We start from the raw sequence: 25,102 nt of genomic DNA, 5'->3' as shown, positions 1-25,102 counted from the left end.
AGGCACATCCAAGCTAACCAATCAGGATGCAGTCGGTGAGACATGCGCAGGGCTTTATTTTGTCCCGTGTGTTTAGCTGGGTGAATCCTGATTGGTTGCTGTTCAGCGGGCTGAATCATGGCGGAAAGCGAGAACGGGAGCCCGACAAAAAGACTGAAAACTGATGCGGAGAATGATTGCGGGGACGTGGGAGTGCTGTCATCCGGTAGCCCGGTCTCGGACTTCGAAATCACCCGAATTCTGCGCGACGGTGCGCGGGAGAAGATTATCTTCATTCAGGGGAAAGTACGTGTGGAGAAGAGAGCACAAATCACTCTGGAAATCACGAACTACCATATTTTATTTACTAACTTATGTATTTTTTTTAGTGAACCAGTAGTGACTACTATATTATCCGTTTACAGTTCACTGGATACTACTCATTACATTTGAGTACTTCTCTGTAACTAACGACTGGTCCAGAAACCGTAAAACTATCAAAGTTACAGTTTTACTAGCAAGTATTAGGTAATAGTAACGTTACTTTAAGTTTATTGTGTCCTTTCCCATTTTCCCATATAACGTTAGTACTTATTTATATATACAGTTGAGGTCAAAAGTTTATATACACTTTGCAGAATCTTCAAAATGTTAATTATTTTACCAAAAATAAGAGGGATCATACAAAATGCATGTAATTCTTTTTATGTAGTACCGACCTGAATAAGATATTTCACATAAAAGATATTTACATATAGTCCACAAGAGAAAACAATAGTTGAAATTATGAAAATAACCTCTTCAAATGTTTACATACACTTGATTCTTAATCATGTGTTGTTACCTGAATGATCCACAGCTGTGTTTTTTTGTTTTGTTATTTTGTTTAGTGATAGTTGTTCATGAGTCCCTTGTTTGTCCTGAACAGTTGAACTGCCTGCTTTTCTTCAGAAAAATCCTTCAAGTCCCACAATTTCTTTGGTTTTTCAGCATTTTTGTCTATTTGAACCCTTTCCAACAATGACTGTATGATTTTGAGATCCATCTTTTCACACTGAGGACAACTGAGGGACTCATATGCAACTGTTACAAAAGGTTCAAACACTCACTGATGCTCCAAAAGGGAAAACCTATGCAATGATTTGAGCCAGTGAAGTTATTGAAATAAAAAAAGTCAGTACTATTGAAATTTAAAAATATACTAGTTAATTTATAGGAATGTTACAATGACCTGCAGTTGCTGAGTTATGTTGTGTTTTCTAGGTGAAGGATCAAGATGCTGTTGTTATCCTGGAAAAAACTCCCTTCAGACAGGACACACTGTCTGAGTTGCTGAAGAACAGTCAGCTAAAGCTGGAGATGAAGAATGATGTGTACAGCACCTACCAGCTGCAGGCACCTGCACACCTGAACGGTAGGATCACATCACAAGATATGTTTTCACCAGCATATTCGATTTATTTGGTATTTATGCACAATTTCTAATTTTTGTAATGAAAAATCATTGCCCTTAATACTGCTGTCATTACCTTCAAAGCAAGTTTCTTCAAAAAAAAGTTTAAAAGTTGCACGACTGTTTATTGAAAGCCCAAAGCTCATTCAACTCCATCATATGCAACATACAAAATCCACACTATCACGCATTAAAGGAGAAGTTCTCTTCCAGAATATACATTTCCAGATTTACTCACCCCCATATCATCCAAGATGTTCATGTCTTTCTTTCTTCAGTCACAAAGAAATAATGTTTTTTGAGGAAAACATTCCAGGATTTTTCTCCATATAGTGGACTTCAATGGTGGCCATTAGTTTAAAGGTCCAAATTGCAGTTTCAATGCAGCTTCAAAGCGAACATGCAAAGAAAGACAAACGCCCTTTACAAAAAATGTAAAACAACAATGTTGGGCCATTTTGAAGTTGGGGGAGAAAATGTGGCCGAGTTTATTGCCCTAACCACTTTTTTGAACCAAAGTATGCTGATGAAGAACTAACCACGCATAACTTTTCCAATGTAATTACGTATTGTGTGAATACGCGTGTCACAGACCTAGTGCAAGTCGAGCATTTGTGGTTAAAAAGTATATAAATGTAAATTTTTCTAAAGACAATGACCATTTCCCTAGATAAGACCCTTATTCCTCAGCTGGGATCATGTAGAACCCATTGGCCACCATAGAAGTCCACTATATGGAGAAAAATCCTGGAATGTTTTTCTAGAAAAAACCTAATTTCTTTGCGACTGAAGAAAGAAAGACAAAAACATCTTGGACGACATGGGGTGAGTAAATTATCTGTAAATTTTATTCTGGAAGTGAACTCCTTTAAACCAAAAATATATTTGAAGATTAAGACCATGAAATTGTCCACAACAGAAATCAAAACGACATTGGTGTGCCCTGCCACAGAGAAGCATATTAAGAAGTATTTGCAACAGGAGGTTTTTCTGGTGGAAGAATCCGGAGAAGATTATCGTAACCTCACCCTTCCATACATCAACAGCCAGAGCTTCAGTTTGCAGGTGAGGCTTCACTGACCTATGACCCTTCGTTTCAGTGCGTCTCTTTCCTATATGAAGTATATAACCGCACTGCGCATGTTTCATTTTGGTTTCAGTGGGTGCACAACGTATTGGAGAAGAAAGCCGAGGCTGATCGGATTGTTTTCGAGGATCCAGACCCCGATATTGGATTTATTCTGTCGCCTGATTTCAAGTGGGATAAAAAGCAGGTAAATCTAGTGGTTGGAATAATATTTAAAGGGGTCATCGGATTCCCATTTTCTACAAGTTCATATGATTCTTTAGGGTCTTAATGAAAAGTGTATAATATACTTTGGTTACAAATTCTCAGTAGTATAAAAAAACACCCCTTTACCTTGTCAAAATCAGCTCTGCAAAAAAATCAACTCATTTTATTGCATTGTCCCTTTAAATGCAAATGAGCTCTGCTCGCCCCGCCCCTCTCTGATGTGGGATTATGAGCCGCAATGTTTACTTTAGCCGTGTTTAGCGGTGAAACTTGCCAACAAGCACATTATTAAGAAAGGCCGTTTGCAAAGATGCTTAACAAAAACGCTCAGTCAGAGACATTCTTGTCTTCCCCTGCACCGGAGTTGACACAATGGTGATCGGAGTCGGTTTGTTTTGGCGAAGGCGGGTCTAAGGTAAGGCGCTCGTGTCAATCAACTATCATGGGAGCGGCCTCTGTCTGTGTGTCGTCGCACCAACAAGAAACTGAGAATTACCTGATTTTGAAAAGTCGATATTGCTTTTAAAGATTAAAAAAATATCACTGGGTGGATTTTTATCCTTGTCGGACGGTTGTGTACACAGACTGCCCTCACACATTAATGTTCAAACAACATGTAAATGTGAGTTTTGCATCCAATGACCCCTTTAAGAGTCAGTAAAAGGCCAGTAAAAAAACAATAAATGTTTCCTTTCCTCTCCAGCTGCAAGACCTGTATTTGCTTGCTATCGTCCACCGGAGGGATGTAAAAAGTTTAAGGGATCTTACATCAGAGCATCTGCCTTTACTCAAAAACATTCGCAGTAAAGGAGAGGTAAGTTATGAATAGTCCTGTATAGTCAAACCAAAATGTATTCAGACATCTTCAACATTTCTCACATTATCATAGTTTATTTGCTGGAATTTAGAAAATCGTAATAAAATATGACAAGAACTCAAGAGTTAAACTGTCAGAACAAGTTCATCCTGATAATCACAATGAATTACAGTCAAACCACTATTTATTCAGACAACTTCAACATTTCTCACATTATCACAGAAAAATGGTAATATGGTAAGAACTCAAGATTTAAACTGTTGGAACAAATTCATCTTGATAATGTTAGATAACTTTGAAAGAAAGGTATGTAACAAAACATGGTCAGGTCAAAATGTCCCAGAGTTTACTGGTAGTCCACTGTATGAAGAATTTTTGGGTATAATACGTCACAGTTTACTTTATTTTGCTATCCTCACTTACATAAACAAAATATAGTGTCCTGCACCCACTAGTAAAAAAAAAATCAAAAATGATATCTGCTGTCTAAATGTTTTTTGGTTTGACTGTTTTAATGTTATAAATAGATTCATGCAATCTGTTTTCAGATTGTTTTCAATCTCAGTTTTTCTACTTCGAATGTGATTGTTACATGTAATTTCTATCAAATTAATTGTGAGTGAGAACTGTTTGTTTGTTACTTTTTTTTTTGAGTGTGCAAATTAATTTCTTCACAAGAAATAGTTGTGGAGCTGTTGTCCACTAGATGTCACTGTTGATCTGAACATGTAAACCACTCTTTGTCTGCTTGTCCACTGTGTCTGCTTGCTTTTTAAAAGCATGTGGTGCAGTGGTTACCACATATGCATTAGGTATATTGAGCTGTGGTGATCCTTTGGAAAACCCTGGTTCGATTCCAACCTGCAACATGTTGCAATCTCAATTCAAAATCCCTACTGAAAAGTACATTTGTGAGGCTTCAAATTTAAATTCAAGTCTTGTCTATATCCACAGGATGCCATTCGGCAGCAATACGGTGTCCCTCCGAGCAAACTGCGCGTGTATCTCCACTATCAGCCGTCCTACTATCACCTCCACGTCCATTTCACCTCTCTGGAGTATGACGCTCCAGGTTGTGGAGTGGAAAGAGCCCACTTGCTTTCCGATGTCATTCAGAACTTGCAGGCAGATTCCAGTTTCTATTACAACCGCAGCCTGGCGTTCCCGCTGCGGGCCGATGATGGTTTGCTCGCCAGGTTCAAAGAGGCTGGGAAACTCAAGACCTGATTTTTGGGAATTTTTTTTTTTTACCTTATAATAAGTACCTGTACACGGTTAGATTTGGTCATCAACGGCATTTTTATTAAAGTACTGATTGTTTTTAAGTAGTTTGGTTGTGTTTTGTCTGTTTTTCATGCTGTGGTTGATCATGTGACTTTAACCCAGATTCATCACCCAAAACTCCAATTGTTTCGTCAGGCTGTGCACCTGTGTGTGGTGCGACGTGGAACTTCATTTTAAAGCAGAATTTGAGCCAGTGGGGCCCCAGGCCTTATTCTTTGAGGTTTTAGGGGTCCTTTGAAGAGATTTGGCTGTGACTGACAGAGCAGCGGGCCACAACGAAGCTCCTGTGCTGTTTTTAAATCTTCTGAAGAAATGAGCGAAACCTACTGGTTTAATATTAGTCCAAGACGGATGAAGAGTAAAATATTATGAGTGCAACATAACTGATGCTGTTTTTACTCTCCAAAGTTCAGCTGCATAGATTTTTTTTTTTTTTTTTTTAACAAACATAGTTGTTTGCTTCAGAGCTCATTGTAAATCCAGGGCTAGACAAGCAGAAAAAACAAAACTCCCCTGAAGAAGAAGAAAAAAAAAAAAAAACGACTGTTCAAAGTTTGTTTGTGTGCTGCTTGCTTATGTGGTTCAACACATTTCCGTGCTTTACATTACACAATCAAAGTCTTACAATGCCCTCTGTTCACCAAAGACGATTTATTTCTGTTGGGATATCAGCTCAGGTAATACTCTTTTCACCTGGAAATGAAAATTGTCATGAGCTACTTCTTGTCCTAATCTGTATTTTGGCCTGTTTTTGTAGAAAAAGTCTTTGGATGACTACTGAGTTTTTGGTCCGTTTGGACCTCATTAGCCATATGGCACAGCCTTAAAAAAGGTGACTTGAGGGCTCTGTTGTGCACACCGGTTGACCTACAGTTATCAAAATTCATACACATACAGTGGTGTGAAAAAGTGTTGGCCCCCTTCCTGTTTTTTATTTTTTTGCATGTTTGTCACACTTAAATGTTTCAGATAATCAAACAGTATTAATCAATAATAAGTATTAATCAAAGATTAACAAGAAAACAGTTTTTGAATGAAGTTTATTACGAAGGGAAAACAAAATCCAAAACTACATGACCCTGTGTGAAAAAGTGTTTGCTCCCTAAACTTAACTAGTTGGGCCACCCTTAGCAGCAACAACTGCAATCAAGCATTTGCGATAACTTGCAATGAGTCTGTTACAGAGCTGTGCAGGAATTTTGTCCCACTCATCTTGGCATAATTGTTGTAATTCAGCCACATTGGAGAGTTTGAGCATGAACCGCCTTTTTAAGGTCATGCCACAGCATCTCAATAGGATTCAGGTCAGGACTTTGACTAGGCCACTCCAAAGTCTTCATTTTGTTTTTCTTCAGCCATTCAGAGGTGGATTTGCTGGTGTGTTTTGGATCATTGTCCTGCTGCAGAACCCAAGTTCGCTTCAGCTTGAAGTCACGAACAAATGGCTGGACATTGTCCTTCAGGATTTTTTTAGTAGACAGCAGAATTCATGGTTCGATTTATCACAGCAAGTTTTCCAGGTCCAGAAGCAGCAAAACAGCCCCAGGCCATCACATTACCACCACCATATTTTACTGTTGGTATGATGTTCTTTTTCTGAAATGCTTTGTTACTTTTACACCAGATGTAATGGGACACACTCCTACCAAAAAGTTCAACTTTTGTCTCATCAGTCCACAGAGTATTTTCTCAAAAGTCTTGGGGATCATCAAGATGTGTTCTGGCAAAACTGAGACAAGCCTTTATGTTATTTTTGCTCAGCAGCAGTTTTCATCTTGGAACTCTGCCATGCAGGCAATTTTCCCAGTCTCTTTCTTATGGTGGAGTCTTAAACACTGACCTTAACTGAGGCTAGAGAGGCCTGCAGTTCTGTAGATGATGTTGTGGGGTCTTTTGTGGCCTCTTGGATGAGTCGTCACTGTGCTCTTGGGGTAATTTTGGTCGGCCGGACACTTCTGGGAAGGTTCACCACTGTTCCATGTTTTCGCCATTTGTGGATGATGTGGGGATTTTTTTTTCCCTTCATAAAAAAACCATTTCATTTAAAAAATGCATGTTGTGTTTACTTGTGTTATCTTTGATTAATATTGAAATTTGTTTGATGATCTGAAACATTTAAGTGTGACAAACATGCAAAAAAAATAAAAAATCATTAAGGGGGCCAACACTTTTTCACACCACTGTGGACCTCATCGGGCTGAGCAACTTTTGTGCTGGCAGTCCGTGCTTCGCCTAACAGGAAGTCAGCTATTCAAGGTTTTGTGAAAAATGCATGCTCTGGAATTTTCTATACTTTTTTTGAATTTTGATAGCCACCAAACTCGATCAACATGATCTCAAGACATTAGGGAAGCAAAATTGTTATCGGGGTGGTGATTGCACTGACAGCTTGGGCCTGTCATCGCTGCTTGCAGCTATATTTATTTTTGGGTTTGTTGTTTCCGGCTAAAATGTAAGTCCTCTATCCTATTGCTTTTTCAAGTGAAAAAGTTGTCTATTTCAAGAGAAAAATTTTCACAGATCAAGCGCTGTTTACAAGAGAAAAGAGTTCTAAACAATTATGGAACAAGGGATGGACTTGTTATTATGGATTATGGGGTCATATTTTGGCCAGAAGCAAGATTTTAAAGTTAAAACGCCTTGATGGATTAATTTCTTACAAACACGCAGCTTTTCGCTTCACATCTTGGATGGCCTGAGGGTGTGTACATTTTTACATTTTTAGTTTTGGGTGAACCATTCCTTTAAAGCTTCACATTCAGATCGGCCTACTTGATTTGTATTTAGATGATTTATAAGTTAGAGACTCTGTCATCTTTATGTTTTTTCTTCCCTTTAAATGCACCTGAAGCCACTTGCAACAAATCCCTTAGTAATAGTAGTGGTACAATTATAACTAATTGCTTTCTTTCCTTAAGGGCTTTCTTGCATCTGGCCGCTGCTAATTTCAGTGTTGTCACTATAACTGAATCACTTGTGTGCTCCCACTCATGTGGATTCAGCTCCTTGTTATATGTTCATTAATTCCAAGTAATTACCAGGTCTTATTACTTATCTGCTGTGATATGTTTGGCAGCAGGATTCAATATTTAGACAGAAAATTCCAGAGAAGAATGTAAAAGTCCTTAAGAGCTTTTAAATATCCGTTCAGAGGCTCTCCAGAACAATTATATTATTATGCCGCACAAGTGATGCTGTCAGATGGAGCCACTCCATCTCCATGTATTACTCCGCTCTGCTCTCCAGTTCAGAACAATGCTTTTTTTTTATTTTTTTTTTATAAATTATATATTTTTTAGAGATAATCTTTAATGTACTTACTGGGCGTATTAAATGGAAACGTAATGTTATAGGAGTGTAATGAGAATGTATGTTATATTTATGAATCATGTTGAAGTTAAATGTGATGGAACTTGACCGTTCTCAAGGTATGAACTTTTCTGGCCACCAGCCAGTGGTCTGGTGAAACAATTAAGCCGCTTTTCAGCAGCTAGTAGATGTTTTCACATGCCAATTTAGTTAGCTGTTAAACAAAAAAAGTTTAAAACCATTAGTGAAATTGTGTCTCTCCTGGAATTAAATTATATTCTGTTATGTTCAGTGTTTGGAAGGAACTAGTTACATGTAACTAGTTATATATATGTGACCTTGGACCACAAAACCAGTCTTAAGTCGCTGGGGTATATTTGTAGCAACAGCCAAAAATACATTGCATGGGTCAAAATTATTGATTTTTCTTTTATGTCAAAAATCATTAGGAAATTAAGTAAAGTTCATGTTCCATGAAGATTTTTTGTAAAATTCCTACTGTTAATATATCAAAATGTAATTTTTGATTAATAATATGCATTGCTAAGAACTTAATTTGGACAACTTTAAAGGTGTTTTTCTCAGTATTTTGATTTTTTGCACCCTTAGATTTCAGATTTTCAAATAGTTGTATCTCGGTCAAATATTGTCCTATCCTAACAAACCATACATCAATAGAAAGCTTATTTATTGAGCTTTCATATGATGTATATATCTCAGTTTTGTAAAATTTAACCTTATGACTGGTTTTGTGGTCCAGGGTCACATATGTATATATGTGTGTGTGTGTGTGTGTGTGTGTGTGTGTGTGTATGTGTGTGTAAAATTATATATGTGACTGTTACACTTACAGAGAAAAAATGTTACCCTGGACCACAAAACCAGTCATTAGGGTCAAAATTTTGAAATTGAAATGTACATCTAAGCGCAAAATAAATAAGCTTTCCATTGATGTTTGTTAGGACAATATTTGAAAATCTGAAATCTGAGGGTGCAAAAAAAATCGAAATATTGAGAAAATCACCTTTAAAATTCTTCAAATTAAGTAGCAAGGCATATTACTAATCAGAAATTATGTTTTGATATATTTATGGTAGGAAATTTAAAAAAATATCCTAATATCCTGATGATTTTTGGCATAAAAGAAAAAAAAATCTAAATTTTGACCCATACAATGTATTTCTGGCTATTGGTACAAATTAGTGATGCGCGGGTCGGGGTTTTTTTCAACCCGCGGGTCCCGCAATTATGAAATTATTTGGCCCGCCCCAGCCCGCCCCGCAGTACTGTGTCTATTTTTACAACCCGCCCCGCCCCGCACCCGCGACAATTAAATAGACATACTTGCATTGTAATGCAAATGAAAACCGAAAGTGCTTTTCGCCCTTTAAACTGGCAACAATACTGTACGATTATGAATATGAACCATAAATCAAATCATATTAATAACAAGATAATCAGTGGTGTAACGTTAGTGGTGCCGGAAGAAATGTGGGTATATATGCTTCATTTATGAATATCGGTTTGAACTTTCTATTTGAACGCATTCGTTTACTGGATCCTTGGACTGAAAGGTTTAAAGGTTCACTGGTTTAAGGAAGTTCTGATCATGAAAATCTGCTTCTTTTTATTTGTAAGATATTGTGTTCGTTATTATGTACTGTTTAAAATGACTAGGGTGCAGGACGCAGCGGGCGCAATACATTTCAAAGCAAGCCGGCGCCACAGTCCTGACTACATCATTGCTGTCTTTATTGTGTGTTTTTAGCGAATATTTACATTCATTCACATATGACTGGATGTGGTTGACTGTCATGATTTTGGCTAATGCAGGATAATGCGCATCAGAGGAGATTTAAATACGCATAGCACCAGGCCAGCAGAGCTGAATGTGAGTTCGCTTGATGCGCTTGTGGCTGGCAGCGGGAGCTGCTTGGCGCTTTCGTGACGTGACGTGTTGATAACCTTATTAAAGAACTTAATAAAATATGAAAATAGATATTCCCAAATATGTAATATAGGCTATAGGGGATTGCACGCAACATACATTGATTTTTTTTAAATTTTATTTTGTTTTTAATGACCCGCCCCGCAAATAAAGTGACAGTTTCTTTACCCGCCCCAACCCGACCCGCGGGTTACCCGCGGGGCCCGCGGGTTATGAGACGACCCGCGCATCACTAGTACAAATATAACTCTGCAGCTTAAGACTGGTTTTGTGGTCTAGGGTCATAAATGTGTAATTACAGTTACTTATGAATATATTAACTATTATAAAGGAGATTACATCTGAATCAGAAATTAATGAGGGATTTGTGGCAAAAATGTCACCAAAATGAACTAAAATGCCTTATAAATTCAAGACAATTCAAGTCTGCCATTCTAACCCAATCAGCCTGACATAATGATCTCCAGCCTTGTGCTCGTCAACATTCTCACCTGAGTTAACAAGACGATTACTGAAATGATCTCAGCAGGTCCTTTAATGACAGCAATGAAATGCGGTGGAAAGTTTTTTTGGGATTAAGTTAATTTTCATGGCAAAGAAGGGCTATGCAATTCGTCTGATCACTCTTCATAACATTCTGGAGTATATGCAAATTGCTATTATAAAAACTTAAGCAGCAACTTTTCCAATTTCCAATATTTATGTAATTCTCAAAACTTTTGGCCACGACTGTTTGTGCTTCCTTCTGAAGCATCAGTGAGTGTTTGAACCTTCTGTATTAGTTGCATATGAGTCCCTTAGTTGTCCTCAGTGTGAAAAGATGGATCTTAAAATCATACAGTCATTGTTGGAAGTCATTACAATTGTAATCATTCTTTAGAAATTTTGAGAAGTAATTAAAAAGTAATCAGATGTAATCAGTATTTATATTATAACCATTTTTTTATTCAAATGAAATGGGAACAATGAAAATCTGACATTTTGTGCATTGTTTAAATATTGAACGCCACAGTCTGCAAAATCTGACATTTTCAGATTCCTGAAACCTCAAATTAGATTTCCATTTTGGTCTCAGACATTTGGATGTATTCAAAAAGCTCATGAGAGAGTTTAGTGTTGTCAGTGCCATGCTTTGTTTGAGCTACGTTATTCAAATATAACACATCTTTGTTTCTTTCTCTGAAATGATTAATGTGATATGAAATATATGAGTGTGGTTTGACACCATTTGTCAATCTGAGGTTTATCTTACTGCAGTGTGACAGAGGAAGTTAATGTGGTTTCGTGTGATAAGTGGTATTTGTGTAGCGCAAGCTAGCAGTGTCTCTACCTGAGCGGCTTTGTGTGTGAATGTGGTATTTTGAATTAAGTGCGTGTTAATTTGCGAATGTAATTAAACTTGTTTTATAGCTTAAGTTTACTAAAAACATTTATGCAATTTGTTCAGATTAACTCTAAGTAGGCAAAGAACATCCTGTGAGTTTTCCATCTGTAAATTCCCTGCAGTGTGGCTTTTGTTTACATTTAGCACTTGAAGTCTTAAACTGACAAACTTGACAAAAACATAAAGATGTAAACTTAACAGGTGGATGTTTGCACAAAAGTTCAGAGCTTGGCCTTCACTGTAAATGTATTACCCAGATCTCATTCACATCAGTTTTTTTTTAATGCAAATGCAGAGATGTGGGGTGTCAAGAGGGGGTGAGGGGGCAAGGATCAGCGCAACGGGAAATGTGTTTCAACTATTTCTTTGTGTTGTACTTTGCAAAGCCTTTGCGTTCCCATGGGTACAAGCAGCGAGCAACTCCACAGCTGAAGTTCTTTCTTTCAGATGGGGTTCCCTGATTGCTGGGGAGGATCTGAAGAGGAATTTGGATGACTAGAACATTGACCCTCAATGCAAACCCATCCCCTTATGCTATAATGTTGTTTCTTTAATTAGTTTTCATGTGGTGTGCGTTGGTTGATGGGTGAGCGAACACTGCATCTGATGTGAAGTTAGTTTTGGAAGCATTTTCTAAGCTGTCTTTGCTTTATAATGTGTAAACTGTGGCATGTGCCTAGGATTAGGACATTTCATTGAGGATTTTAGCAGCACCCCAATGGTTATATGCTCACACAGAAAACTTCATGGCCTGAACTTCAAGCAGCACTTTGTTTGGCTGGGACGTTTACTGGGACGTTTTCAGTTTGCAGGTATGTGGTGAACACTTTTTCACATTTATAGGTGGCAAAGAAAGCAATCAGTGCTTTATTGGTGTGGTTTGTTGTGTTTGAGTGGATTATGAGCTGCAGTAAATGCTGTATTTATCTTTTATTGCCACAGAGGTTTGGGTTTGTAAGCAACTTATGAATTTTAATGTGCTTCTCTTACAGAAGGAAAAAAATAATTATTTTCTGAGTTTAAGATTAACTTATATTTTATATTATAAATTATTAAGATGAGACAGTTTTTCCAAATTATTTATGTATTTTTAGCTTAACATGTTAAATTATAATAATTGCCTAATAAATATCTGCATATATCAGTAAAAAGTGCACTATAAATAATTTAAATTATTATAATTTAGTTTCTTTACTCTTATGAAATGTAAATTATTTAAATAATAAATTTGTGTGTGTATATATGTATATGTATGTTAATTAATATTAACTTAATAAATAATTTAATACTTTTATTATTTTTACGTTTTATATTTTTGTGTTTGTATATACATACATGCATACAGTACAGACCAAAAGTTTGGACACACCTTTGAACCAAGTTTTCTTTATTTCCATGACTATGAAAATTGTAGATTCACACTGAAGGCATCAAAACTATGAATTAACACATGTGGAATTATATACATAACAAAAAAGTGTGAAACAACTAAAATTATGTCATATTCTAGGTTCTTCAAAGTAGCCACCTTTTGCTTTGATTACTATTTGCACACTTTCTCTGGCGTTCTGGCATTCTCTTGATGAGCTTCAAGAGGTAGTCACCTGAAATAGTTTTCACTTCACAGGTGTGCCCTGTCAGGTTTAATAAGTGGGATTTCTTGCCTTATAAATGGGTTTGGGACCATCTGTTGTGTTGTGCAGAAGTATATATAGTATATATAGAATTAAATATTGTATAGAATTAAATATAATTCCACATGTGTTAATTCATAGTTTTGATGCAATCAGTGTGAATCTACAATTTTCATAGTCATGAAAATAAAGAAAACTCTTTGAATGACAAGGTGTGTCCAAACTTTTGGTCTGTACTGTATATACTGTGTGTATGTATGTATGTATGTATATATATATATATATATATATATATATATATATATATATATATATATATATATATATATATATGTGTATATGTATATGTATATGTGTATATGTATATGTATATGTGTATATGTATATGTATATGTGTATATGTATATATATATGTATATATGTATATGTGTATATATATATGTATATATATGTGTGTGTATATATATACACTTAATAAATTTAATTTATAGTAAGATAAATAATTGTAATTTTAAACAGTTTATAATGTATACTGCAACTAATATACTTCAAATAATATTTTTTTTCTTTCTAAAATATATATACATTAAATGTAAAATTGAAATATCATAATTATATAAATACATTTCTTATTTAATTTATTAAGCCTTGTCCAACTGATGTTTTTTCTGTTTTTGTACTAGCTGAAAGATGTTCCAGTTCATCCGGAAACAGATTCACAATTGCCTTGTGGAGCGAAAAATTAGGAGAACTCGTCTTGTCACCAAAGACGGCCACTGCAACATTAAATTTGGGACTACTGAATATCACAACCGTTTTGCTTTCCTTATGGACTTCTGGACTACATTTGTTGAGATTCGCTGGTGTTTTGTAATTGTTTTATTTGCCGCTGCCTTCACAGGAAGCTGGTTCATTTTTGGTTTGCTCTGGTATTCGCTTGCCAAAAATAACGGAGACTTAGATGTTCTCCAGAACTCTTCTGAATCCCAGCAGATGAAATGTATAGAAAACATTAACAGCCTCACGACCGCCTTCTTGTACTCTTTAGAGACCCAGACGACTATTGGCTATGGGGGTCGGGCTCTTACGGGTCACTGCCCGGGCACGGTCGCCCTGTTGATCATCCAGTCCCTCATGGGCGCCATCATAAACTGCTTTATGTGTGGACTCATTTTGGCAAAGATCTCTCTCCCGAAGAGAAGAGCAAAGACGGTAACCTTCAGCGAAACAGCAGTCATTTGTCTTTGGAAGGGGAATCTGTGCCTCCAGATACGAGTGGCCAACCTGCGAAAAACTCTTCTTATTGGCAGCCACATTTATGGAAAGCTTCTCCAGACCACCATCACTCCAGAGGGGGAAACCATCATACTGGATCAGGTGAATATTGACTTTTTGGTGGATGCTGGGAAGGACAACCTGTTTTTCGTTTGTCCACTCACCCTGTACCACGTGATTGACAAATCCAGTCCGTTTTCCGAAATGGCTGCGGATACTCTTCAGCAGCAGGAATTTGAGTTGGTGGTCTTCCTAGATGGAACGGCTGAATCCACCAGCTTGTCCTGCCAAGTTCGAACTTCCTACCTTCCAAGGGAGATCAAATGGGGTTACAACTTCCTGCCCGTCATCTCTCGCACTAAAGGTGGGAAATACCGTGTCGACCTGTCCAACTTTTCCAAAACGGAGTCAGCGGTGACCCCGCACTGTGCTTGCTGTTTCCACAATAAACATAACAAGGAGCTCGTTCTCCACAACCACGAACGCGAAGGCATCGATAATCTGGGATTTTATGTTATTGACCTTCAAGACTCTGCTGATGAAACTGAGAAGAGTGATTAAGAGTTTGCTGCAGCAGCGACTGATTAAGCAGTAAACATCCTGTGGTACGGTAGCATTTTGTACTGTGAAAGTTAGAAGCCACATAAAAGGGTACAGAAGAAGAGGACTCGCTATAGACAGATATGTTCCCTAACAGACACATTGGCTGTGTTCCAAAACCTAGTGAGCTGCCTGTGTAGGTAGACTGTTAAAAAATTGTATGCATTTCTGACACAATGCTTGTTTCAAATAGTAGCAATTGTAAAAACAAGATACCCAGAGTAGTTCACTTCCAGAACAAAAATGTACAGATAATGTACTCACCCCCTTGTCATCCAAGATGTTTATGTCTTTCTTTCTTCAGTTGTAAAAAAAAAAAATGTTTTTTGAGGAAAACAGTTCAGGATTTTTCTCCATATAATGGATATGTATGGTGCCTGTGAGTTTGAACTTCCAAAAAGCAGCTTCAAATGGCTCTAAACAATCCCAGCTGAGGAATACAGTAAGGGTCGCATGTTCACGTTGTAAACACTGGGTCGGTACTTTTGCAGTGATGTAGGGCCATTTTAAAGTTGGAGGAGACATGAGATGGAAGTTTATCGACATACCCTAACTCTAATAAACAAGAATACACAGTTTACGCAGAGCTAGACCAAGACAAGCGTTTGCGGTTAAAAAGTTTTTTTTTTTTTTTTTTTAAATAATCGATCGTTTCGCTAGATAAGACCCTTCTTCCTTGGCTGGGAGCCATTTAAAGCTCCATTTAAATTGCATTTTGGAAGTTTAAACTCGGTGGCACCATAGAGATCCATTAGATGAAGAGAAATCCTGAAATGTTTTCCTCAAAAAACAATTTCTTCACGACTGACGAAAGAAAGACATAAACATTCACTGGAAGTGAACAGCTACTTTAAAGAAGACGCACAAGATGGTGGATAAATTGGGAGAATTTTGCGATTTTATCAGGATTCTATGATGAATAGAAAGTTCAGAAGAACAGCGTTTATTTAAAATAGAAATCTCTTATAACATTATATAAGTCTTTATTGTCTTTTTTGATCAATTGATTGCATCCTTGCTTAAAAGTAAAAAGTTTTACTGATCAGATATGGGCCATTCTACAGAATTGGTGCGAAGTCAGAGTTGGAAACATCTTAAAAAAATATCTTTATCTAATTGCATTATATCCAATGTGCACATATCTAGTAATAGTGAAATTAATTTAAATAATGTATTTTCAGAATGTTTTGGAATATTTGTTCTCTCCCTAAGTTTGTCACTACCAAAACACAGAAACATATAATTTCTTAAAAAGGGTTATATTGACCAATTAAGATTTTGTTTACATTTAACTTCTAACTATATATTTTTTGCTGTTTTATTAACATTTTTCTGAGATAAATCAATAACAACTACAATTTGAACAATATTTCAAGTGTCATTTATGAGATTTGTTGTATTTTGAATCCAATTTTTCTTTGTAAAGGCAAAAAGTTTATCAAACTGATTTCAAACTTAAGGATTCATCAGTGTGAATGTACACTGAACCAAACACTTACAGATCTCATAACATCTTACACTCTTAAAAATAAAGGTGCTTCACGATGCCATAGAAGAACCTTTTTTTTGTCTAAATGGTTCCGTAAGGAACCTTTAACATCTGAAGAACCTTTCTGTTTCACAAAAGATTCTTTGTGGCAAAAGAAGGTTCTTCAGATTATAAAAAGGTAAGAAAGAGATGGTTCTTTAAAGAACCTTTGACTGAATGATTCTTTGTGGAACCAAAAATGGTTCTTCTATGACATCACTGTGAAGAACCTTTTAAAACACCTTTATTTTTAAGAGTGAAGTTGATAATTCAGTTTACTGTATTTTTGACAAAACATCCCATGTTTCGGTTGTAACTGTAATGTGTCGGTAGTGACCACATCACAGAATTTTGCTTACTAAAACATTACTAAAACATACTAAACTACTAAATCTGTATATAACTGTACTAAAATGTTGTTTATTTTCCCTAAACAAAGGATTATGTGTTCCCTTTTGTCACTACTGAAACAGTGATGACATGTTTTGGGTCGTGACTGTTTCGGTAGTGACAATTTTAGGTACTTTTGAACCTACCTCAAAGATGCTAATAAAAACATGGTTAGCCACAGTAGCACAGTTCTGAACAGTTGTACACACATAAAAACTAAATTTTATGGAACAAACACCAAATAAAGTGTGCTTAATTGCAAAAAAAGATGTTCGGTAATGATGTTCCTTAAAGTTATACACAGATTTTCCGATTTTTGAAAACATTTTACCTCAGAATGATGGGACACAGCTTGTAACTATGAGAGAGAGGGACACAGGAATATCCCTGCTGAAAAAAAACAGCTAAAACCAGCACAGGTTGGCTGGTTTTAGGTCAACCAGGCTGGTTTTAACTGGTCAGCAGACTGGTTTTAGAGAGGTTTTGGCCACTTTCTCAGCCTGGCCAAGCTGGGAGACCAGCTAAAACCAGCTACTTCCAGCTTAAACCAGCTAAGACCAGCCAACTAGCATAGGCTGGATTTAGCTGGTTTTTTCAGCAGGGATTTCCTGATCATACATGTAGAGGTGTAGTTAAAATCAATCTCAGCCAATGAACTAAAACATTTCGGTAGTGACATGAAAATGCGGGACACTTTACATGAAGTTTCATTATTTACAAACGTCACTTTTTTAAAAGTAAAAAGGTAAAATAAAAGATTTTGTGTTCCCTTTTGTCACTACTGAAACACCACTAACATGTTTCGGTAGTGATAATTTTAGATACTTTTGGGCCCAACTTAGAAATGCTAATCAGGACGTGGTTAGCATAGTTCTGAACAGTTGTACACACGAAAAAAAAAAAAAAAAACTAAATTTTATGGAATAACTCCCCCCAAAAAAACAATCATGTCATTTCTGAAACTTCACCAAATGTTTGGGTTATGATTGTTTTGGTAGTGACAATTTTAGATACTTTTGAACGCAGCTCAAAGATGCTAATCAGCACATGGTTACTAGCATAGTTCTGCACAGTTGTACATGAACAAAAAACGACATTTTATGGAATAACTCCCCCCCCCCCCCCCAAAAAAAAAAACAATCACGTCACTTCCGAAACTTCACCAAATGTTTGGGTCATGATTGTTTTGGTAGTGACAATTTTAGATACTTTTGAACACAGCTCAAAGATGCTAATCAGCACATGGTTACTAGCATAGTTCTGCACAGTTGTACATGAAAAAAAAACGAAATTTTATGGAATAACTCCCCCCCCCCCCCCCCCCCCCACACAAAAAAAAAACAATCACGTCACTTCCGAAACTTCACCAAATGTTTGGGTCATGATTGTTTTGGTAGTGACAATTTTAGATACTTTTGAACGCAGCTCAAAGATGCTAATCAGCACATGGTTACTAGCATAGTTCTGCACAGTTGTACATGAAAAAAAAACGAAATTTTATGGAATAACTCCCCCCAAAAAAACAATCATGTCATTTCTGAAACTTCACCAAATGTTTGGGTTATGATTGTTTTGGTAGTGACAATTTTAGATACTTTTGAACGCAGCTCAAAGATGCTAATCAGCACATGGTTACTAGCATAGTTCTGCACAGTTGTACATGAAAAAAAAACGAAATTTTATGGAATAACTCCCCCCCCCCCCCCCCCCCAAAAAAAAAACAATCACGTCACTTCCGAAACTTCACCAAATGTTTGGGTCATGATTGTTTTGGTAGTGACAATTTTAGATACTTTTGAACGCAGCTCAAAGATGCTAATCAGCACATGGTTACTAGCATAGTTCTGCACAGTTGTACATGAAAAAAAAACTAAATTTTATGGAATAACCCCCCCCCCCAAAAAAAAAAAAACCAATCACGTCACTTCCGAAACTTCACCAAATGTTTGGGTCATGACTGTTTTGGTAGTGACAATTTTAGATACTTTTGAACGCAGCTCAAAGATGCTAATCAGCACATGGTTACTAGCATAGTTCTGAACAGTTGTACACAGGAAAAAAAAACAACTAAATTTTATGGAATAACTCCCCCCAAAAAACAATCATGTCACCTCCGAAACTTCACCAAATGTTTGGGTCATGAATGTTTTGGTAGTGACAATTTTAGATACTTTTGAACGCAGCTCAAAGATGCTCACCAGCATGTTGGTTACTAGCATAGTTCTGAACAGTTGTACACACACACACACAAAAAAAAATGGAATAACTTCCCCAAAAAACAATTTATGTTACTACCGAAACTTCACCAAATGTTTCGGTCGTGACTGTTTTGGTAGTGACACTTTTAGGTACTTTTGAACCTACCTCAAAGATGCTAGATGCAAAGATCAGAACATGGTTAGCTACAGTAGCACAGTTCTGGACAGTTGTACACACATAAAAAATACATTCTATGGAACAAGCCCCAAATAAAATGTGCTTAATTGCAAAAAAAGATGTTCGATGTTCCTTAAAGTTACACACAGATTAGATTTTTGAAAACAGTATACCTCAGAGTGCTGACTTAATTGAAAGTACCCAATAAATGATGATTATATATATCAAGCTTACTGATATTTTAGTATTATTGTGGGTTTCAAGAGATAATAGAAGGTTTGAATACTTAAACGCTTTTTGAATGTGGTTTTTTTGTTTGTGGGACAGCAGTTTGCACCAATTCTCTAGAATGGCCCATATATATGCATTCAGCATTAACTTTGCAACATGTCAGTGGCTAACTACACAGTACTATTGGCATGATGCACAGACTTGGTGGCTATAAATACAGTTGACACGGAGGCCCCGCCTACCTGTGGGTGCAAACAAACCCCAGTTACCATAGTGACCCATTCGCTTCTAAGGGGAAAATGAAGACAAATGCTGTAGGCACATTGTAGGCACATTTACAGATGTGTGATTGCACATGCATCTCACATCCTGTTAATGAATTGCTTTTAATCACAGCAGTCGTCTTTCACACCTTTTTATTCAGTTGAAAAATATCTGGATTTTCTTCCTTCATTTGAACTACAAAACCAAAAGCAAATTTGTCTAAATTATGTAGTTAGTAGCCAAATCTATTGGATATTTTTCTTTTGTTTCCCCTTATACTAAAACAGTGTATAACTCTGAAACCCCCAGAGAGCGTTTCAAATCCTACCTGTAGACATCAAGGCAGCTCACTAGGTTTTGGAAAACGGATAGTATTTGCATATCTGGGTAAAATATTACGTTTTTATTCCGTTTCATAAAGATCTAACTTCTAACAGAATTACTGGAGAACAGTTTGGGGAGCTCCATTTGAATAAGTTCTTTAAGTGCTCTTTGATTGCACACATTGACATGAGACGCCTGCTCAGTGTTCATTGGAGGATTAGAGCACGAGCCAAATTAGATTAAGGAGAAGCATAGGAGGACTGAATGGAACCTAGTTCCCACTGCCCCAACATATGCTACTAAATAATTCATATGATAATATTATTAATGTATTAAAGCATTAAAATAATTCAGGACTAGAGCGTCCTTTATGTCATAAACATTTTAAGCAATTTCATGCACCTTTCGAGAGTAGATGCGATCTGAGAATGAATGTGATTCTTTTTTTTCTCCCCTTTTTCTAATTGCCTTGTAAACATTTTGCTGTGCAGATTAAAAAGGACTGACCTATAAAAGACTCATTCACTCTGAACTGTGTGGCTTTTAGAAGGTCATAACATTTTAGAGGGGCTGGAAAGGTTCAATTCTGCATGAATGGCATACATTTTTATCTTTATTCACTAATAGGTGAGTAATAATTTTGTAACATTGCATAAACAGTAAAGCTTCTTTTAATTAAACCTTGAAGTCTTTTATTCCCGTAATGTCCATGAAATTGGTGTTTTCAGAGGGTTATATTTCTATCTTCCAGCGTTATGAAAATTTTCCTACACTACTCCAAGGTCATCTAGAGAGTGTATGTATGACAAAATACACATGCTTTCTACCTTATTTTTCTTGTAAGAGCGTGTGTGGCCATTTGTAAATTGTATGGGTCTGGCTTTCAGTCTCATCCACATCCAGCTATTTTTAGCTGTACAAAACAGCTTGTCTTGCTGTGTGATATTGCAAATTGATGTGTCTTACTGTATATTTTAATTATTAACACATTGGTTTGTAGTGCAAACAGTTTTACGGCTTACAGCACGTTGTTATTATTCTCGTTATTTTCCTGTAGCGGCTAATGAACCAGAAGTCTCACCCATATGCTTGCTTCTGTGTTAAAGAACAAGGTGGTATCCTTTAAATAAGAAAAAAAGTGTAACATACCATCAGATATTAATACATGTAACATGGTACATTTGGTTAGAATATACTAGCACGAGCCGTCTTCTGAACCCCACCTCTAACCCCGGCTAGAGAAACATTTGAAAAATAAAAAATGGTAGTTGTGACTTTTTTTCTCAGAAATGTTATATAATCTCGCAAATGCAAATTATAGTGAAAAAGTGAAAATTGCAAGACACAACTCACAATTCTGAGAAATAAAGTCAGAATTGTGAGATATAAACTTAATCCTGACATTTTTCTCAGAATTGTGAATTTATATCTCACAATTGTGACTTTTTTTCCCCCTTACAAATCTTTTTTTTAAATGTCTTTTTTACCCCTGAAAACCCAAGACACCCTATGGAAGCATGTTTCGTCACTGAATTAAAAAATTAAAAAAGGTAATTGCAACTTTTTATCTCACAGTTCTTTTTTTTCTTAAAATTGTGTTATGAAGTGAAAATTGCGAGATATAAACTCAGTTTTGACTTTTTTTTTTTTCCAGAATTGCGACTTTATAACATGCAGTTGTAAGTTATTTAGACATAAACTCAATTTTAAGAATATCTTTTTTTAATGTCTTTTTTTTTACCCCTCAAAATTGGACTCGCAATAGCAAGACACCCTATGGAAGCCGATTTTCGCCACTGAATAAAAAAATGAAAAGTAAAGACTTTATCTTACAATTCTGCCTTTTTTTCTCAGAATTGCATTATTTAAACTCACAATTGCAAGTTCTAAAGTAAAAATTGCTAGATAAACTCATAATTCTAAGAAATAAAGTCACAATTCTGTGAAATGAAGTCAGAATTGCGAGATATAAACTCAATTCTTTTTTCTCAGAATTGCAAGTTTATATTTCACAATTCTGACTTCATAATATGCAATTGCAAATTATTTAGATTTAAACCCAGTTTTTCAGAGCATCTTTTTCTGAGAATGTCTTTTATTCCCCTCAAAATTGGATTTTGTAACTCTCAATAGCCAGACACCCTATGGAAGCCTGTTTCCACCACTGAATAAAAAAGGTAATTGTGACTTTTATCTCACAATTCAGCCTTTTTCTCAGAATTGCATTATATAAACTCACAATTGTAAGTTATAAAGTAAAAATTGTGAGACAAACATACAATTCTGAGAAATAAAGTCAGAATTGTGAGATATAAACTCAATTGTGACTTTTTTTCTCAAAATTGCAAGTTTAAATCTCACAATTGTGACCTTTTTTTTCAGAATTGCAAGTTTATATCTCACAATTCTGACTTCATAACACGCAATTGCGCATTATTTAGTCAGAATTGAGATTCTCAAAGTGAGAAACTCAATTCTGAGAGTCTTTTTTCCCCTCAAAATTGGACTTTGTAACACAATTGCGAGTCAGAACTGTGAAAAATAAACTCAAATTTGCGAGAAAAAAGTCAGAATTGTGACATACACTCTCAATTGTAAGAAAAAAGTTAGAATTGCGATTTTTTTATCTTACAATTCTGACTTTATTTCTCGCAATTTTGAGTATATCATGTAATTTTGAGAAAACAAAACAAAGTCAGAATTGTGACTTAACATCTCACAATTCTGACTTTCTAACTCGCGTTTGCGAGATATCTCGAAATTCTGACTTTATTTTTTAGAATTGCGACTTTATTTCTCACAATTCTGAGAAAAATGTCACAATTGAGAGATCTTAACTCAATAAAATAAATCAGAATTGTGAGATTATGGCCTGGTTTCACAGACAGGGTTTAGACTAAGCCAGGATTAAGCTATGGTTCAATTATGCGATTTAGGTAATTTTTATAAGCGTGCTTAGAAAAAAAAAACATTACTGGTGTGCATCTTGAGACAAAACAAAGGCACTGATATATATTTTAGATCAGTCAGTGCAAGTTTCTTTCAGATGAAACAGCTCAGACTTACATTTTAGTTTAGGACTAGGCTTAAGCCTTGTCTGTGAAACCGGGGGAAAGAGTCGCAATTACCTTTTTTAATTCTGTGCCAGAAATGGGCTTCCATAGCACCCAAACTCTTTTTCGTCTTCTATTTAAATGTTTTGGACAGTCACAAAAACATTGCCGTCTTTATCATCCAAAAAGTCCATTCAGGGAAAACCTTGACAGTCGGGAGGGTGTGCAGTGGTAGAGTTGTTATGTACCCTTCTAAAAAAAAACACTTTTCCCAGCTGGTTGAGTGGGAGATCACCAGCTAAAACCAGCCTGACCAGGCTGGGAGACCAGCCAAAACCAGCTATTTCCAGCTTAAACCAGCCAACCAGCCTAGGCTGGTTTTAGCTGTTTTTTTCAGCAGGGTAAACAGGTGACATGCTGCATTTGTCCAATCAGTGACAAGACATTGCAAATATGCAAATAAGACTTGGTTTACTGATGTCAAGCTTAACATAATCTTAACCTAAACCCTAAATTGACAAGTAGCAGAATAGTAAGTGTGTGATATTTTATTTATCATTATATAAAAGATCGTTTTCATGATATTTTTAGCATTAGCCAAACTAAAGTTGTCCATCAGTTGTTGTGGTGTTGTAAATATAGATAGTTACCTCAACCTAGAGGTGTCCAGGCCAGCAAATCATTGCTATGTGCTTGGAGTGTGGATAATATATCAGAGTTACACTCTTAAAAATAAAGGTGCTTTTAATAGTTCTTCACTGCGATGCCATAGAAGAACCATTTTTGGTTCCACAAAGAACCATTTAGTCAAAGGTTCTTTAAAGAACCATCTCTTTCTGACCTTTTTATAATCTGAAGAACCTTCTTTCACCACAAAGAACCTTTTGTGAAACAGTAAGGTTCTTCAGATATTCAAGGTTCTTTATGGAACCATTTAGACAAAAAAGATTATTCTATGGCATTGTGAAGCACCTTTATTTTTAAGAGTGTAGGTCAGTTTTCAAAAACAATTTGTGACAGCAATTTCTTTTTAAATTAATACGTTGCTTGCACAATTTTTTTTTTAGACAAACTACACTTGAATGCCACTCAATGAAGAAACTAGCAAACTTCAGCATTGGAGCAACACTCCAACTCTCTTGCGCCGCCATATGGTCTGTCAATGAAGTGGCAGGTTGGCAGATATTTTTTTTCCCCCTTCAATTTGTTGTTGAATTCTCACTGTTATTAGAGCTCCTAGGACTGTCAGAGTCTGTATGTATGGCTTGCTGTGGGGAAGTTTGGATTAAGCCAGTAACTCACTAAAACTGTGACTCTGAACCGCTTGCCTTCACAGCATCTACACCTCTCAGTGTAAATGACAGAGATGTTGGTAAAGACAAAGTCGTCTCGAGTTTTATTTCAGATACGTGACACGCTGGGGAACTAGATCAAGCTGGGTGCTTGGGTTTATTGCAAATTAACCGCCTCTGTGACTGAAAGTGTGTGTAAGACTGGGCTCAGGATAGACGGTTAATTTTCTCCTTCTTGAGTGATAATTGGGCACAAAATTTGATGTTCTCATTAGTGGACTTTGAGGTAGGATATTGTGAAGCATTGCAGTGTAATTTACCACGATCAGTTTCAAGATGAATCACCACTTTGTTCAACACATTTAGCTGTTTTAACAACACAGTTTGGTGGCTCTCATTGGATGTTTTCACAGTCTGGAACTCAGAAGAAGAAAAAAAAAAATCAGCTGTATTTTGCATTTTATATGTTCTCATTTTGCTAGAGCAAGACTGAACAAAACCCAGTGATCCATGTTGTCCAGTACAGTTAAGGCCCAAAAATTTGCATAAACCTTGCAGAATCTGAAAAATGTTATTTATTTTACTAAAATAAGAGGGATTCACATTAAGGTTTCCATACACTTGATTCTTATACTGTGTTGATACTGAATGATCCACAGCTGTTTTT

At 36.3% G+C, this 25,102-nt stretch overlaps 2 protein-coding genes across 2 annotated transcripts; both read left to right on the top strand.

The window, feature by feature from the left end:
• Positions 1–111: 111 nt before the first annotated feature.
• Positions 112–4,846, top strand: dcps (decapping enzyme, scavenger). Its single transcript, XM_073830092.1, has 6 exons — positions 112–285; positions 1,243–1,393; positions 2,352–2,497; positions 2,593–2,706; positions 3,430–3,540; positions 4,498–4,846. Exons 1-6 carry the CDS (start codon positions 118–120, stop codon positions 4,768–4,770), a joined length of 963 nt encoding a protein of 320 aa, XP_073686193.1. The 5' UTR covers positions 112–117; the 3' UTR covers positions 4,771–4,846.
• An 8,945-nt stretch (positions 4,847–13,791) lies between these two features.
• Positions 13,792–15,486, top strand: kcnj1b (potassium inwardly rectifying channel subfamily J member 1b). Its single transcript, XM_073830120.1, has one exon. It carries the CDS (start codon positions 13,793–13,795, stop codon positions 14,936–14,938), a length of 1,146 nt encoding a protein of 381 aa, XP_073686221.1. The 5' UTR covers position 13,792; the 3' UTR covers positions 14,939–15,486.
• Positions 15,487–25,102: the final 9,616 nt, after the last annotated feature.

Source organism: Garra rufa, chromosome 23 (assembly GCF_049309525.1).
Source record: "Garra rufa chromosome 23, GarRuf1.0, whole genome shotgun sequence".
In the NCBI taxonomy this organism is placed as follows: Eukaryota; Metazoa; Chordata; class Actinopteri; order Cypriniformes; family Cyprinidae; genus Garra; species Garra rufa.
Note: the sequence above shows the minus strand (reverse complement) of the source record. Positions and strands in the feature narration are given on the sequence as shown.

Bases quoted from the DNA above. Each gene is read 5' to 3' on its own strand.
- dcps (XM_073830092.1), top strand. From the start codon at position 118: ATGGCGGAAAGCGAGAACGGGAGCCCGACAAAAAGACTGAAAACTGAT. The intron at 2,498-2,592 runs GTGAGGCTTCAC...TTTTGGTTTCAG, and splicing joins GCCAGAGCTTCAGTTTGCAG to TGGGTGCACAACGTATTGGA. The intron at 2,707-3,429 runs GTAAATCTAGTG...TTTCCTCTCCAG, and splicing joins TCAAGTGGGATAAAAAGCAG to CTGCAAGACCTGTATTTGCT.
- kcnj1b (XM_073830120.1), top strand. From the start codon at position 13,793: ATGTTCCAGTTCATCCGGAAACAGATTCACAATTGCCTTGTGGAGCGA.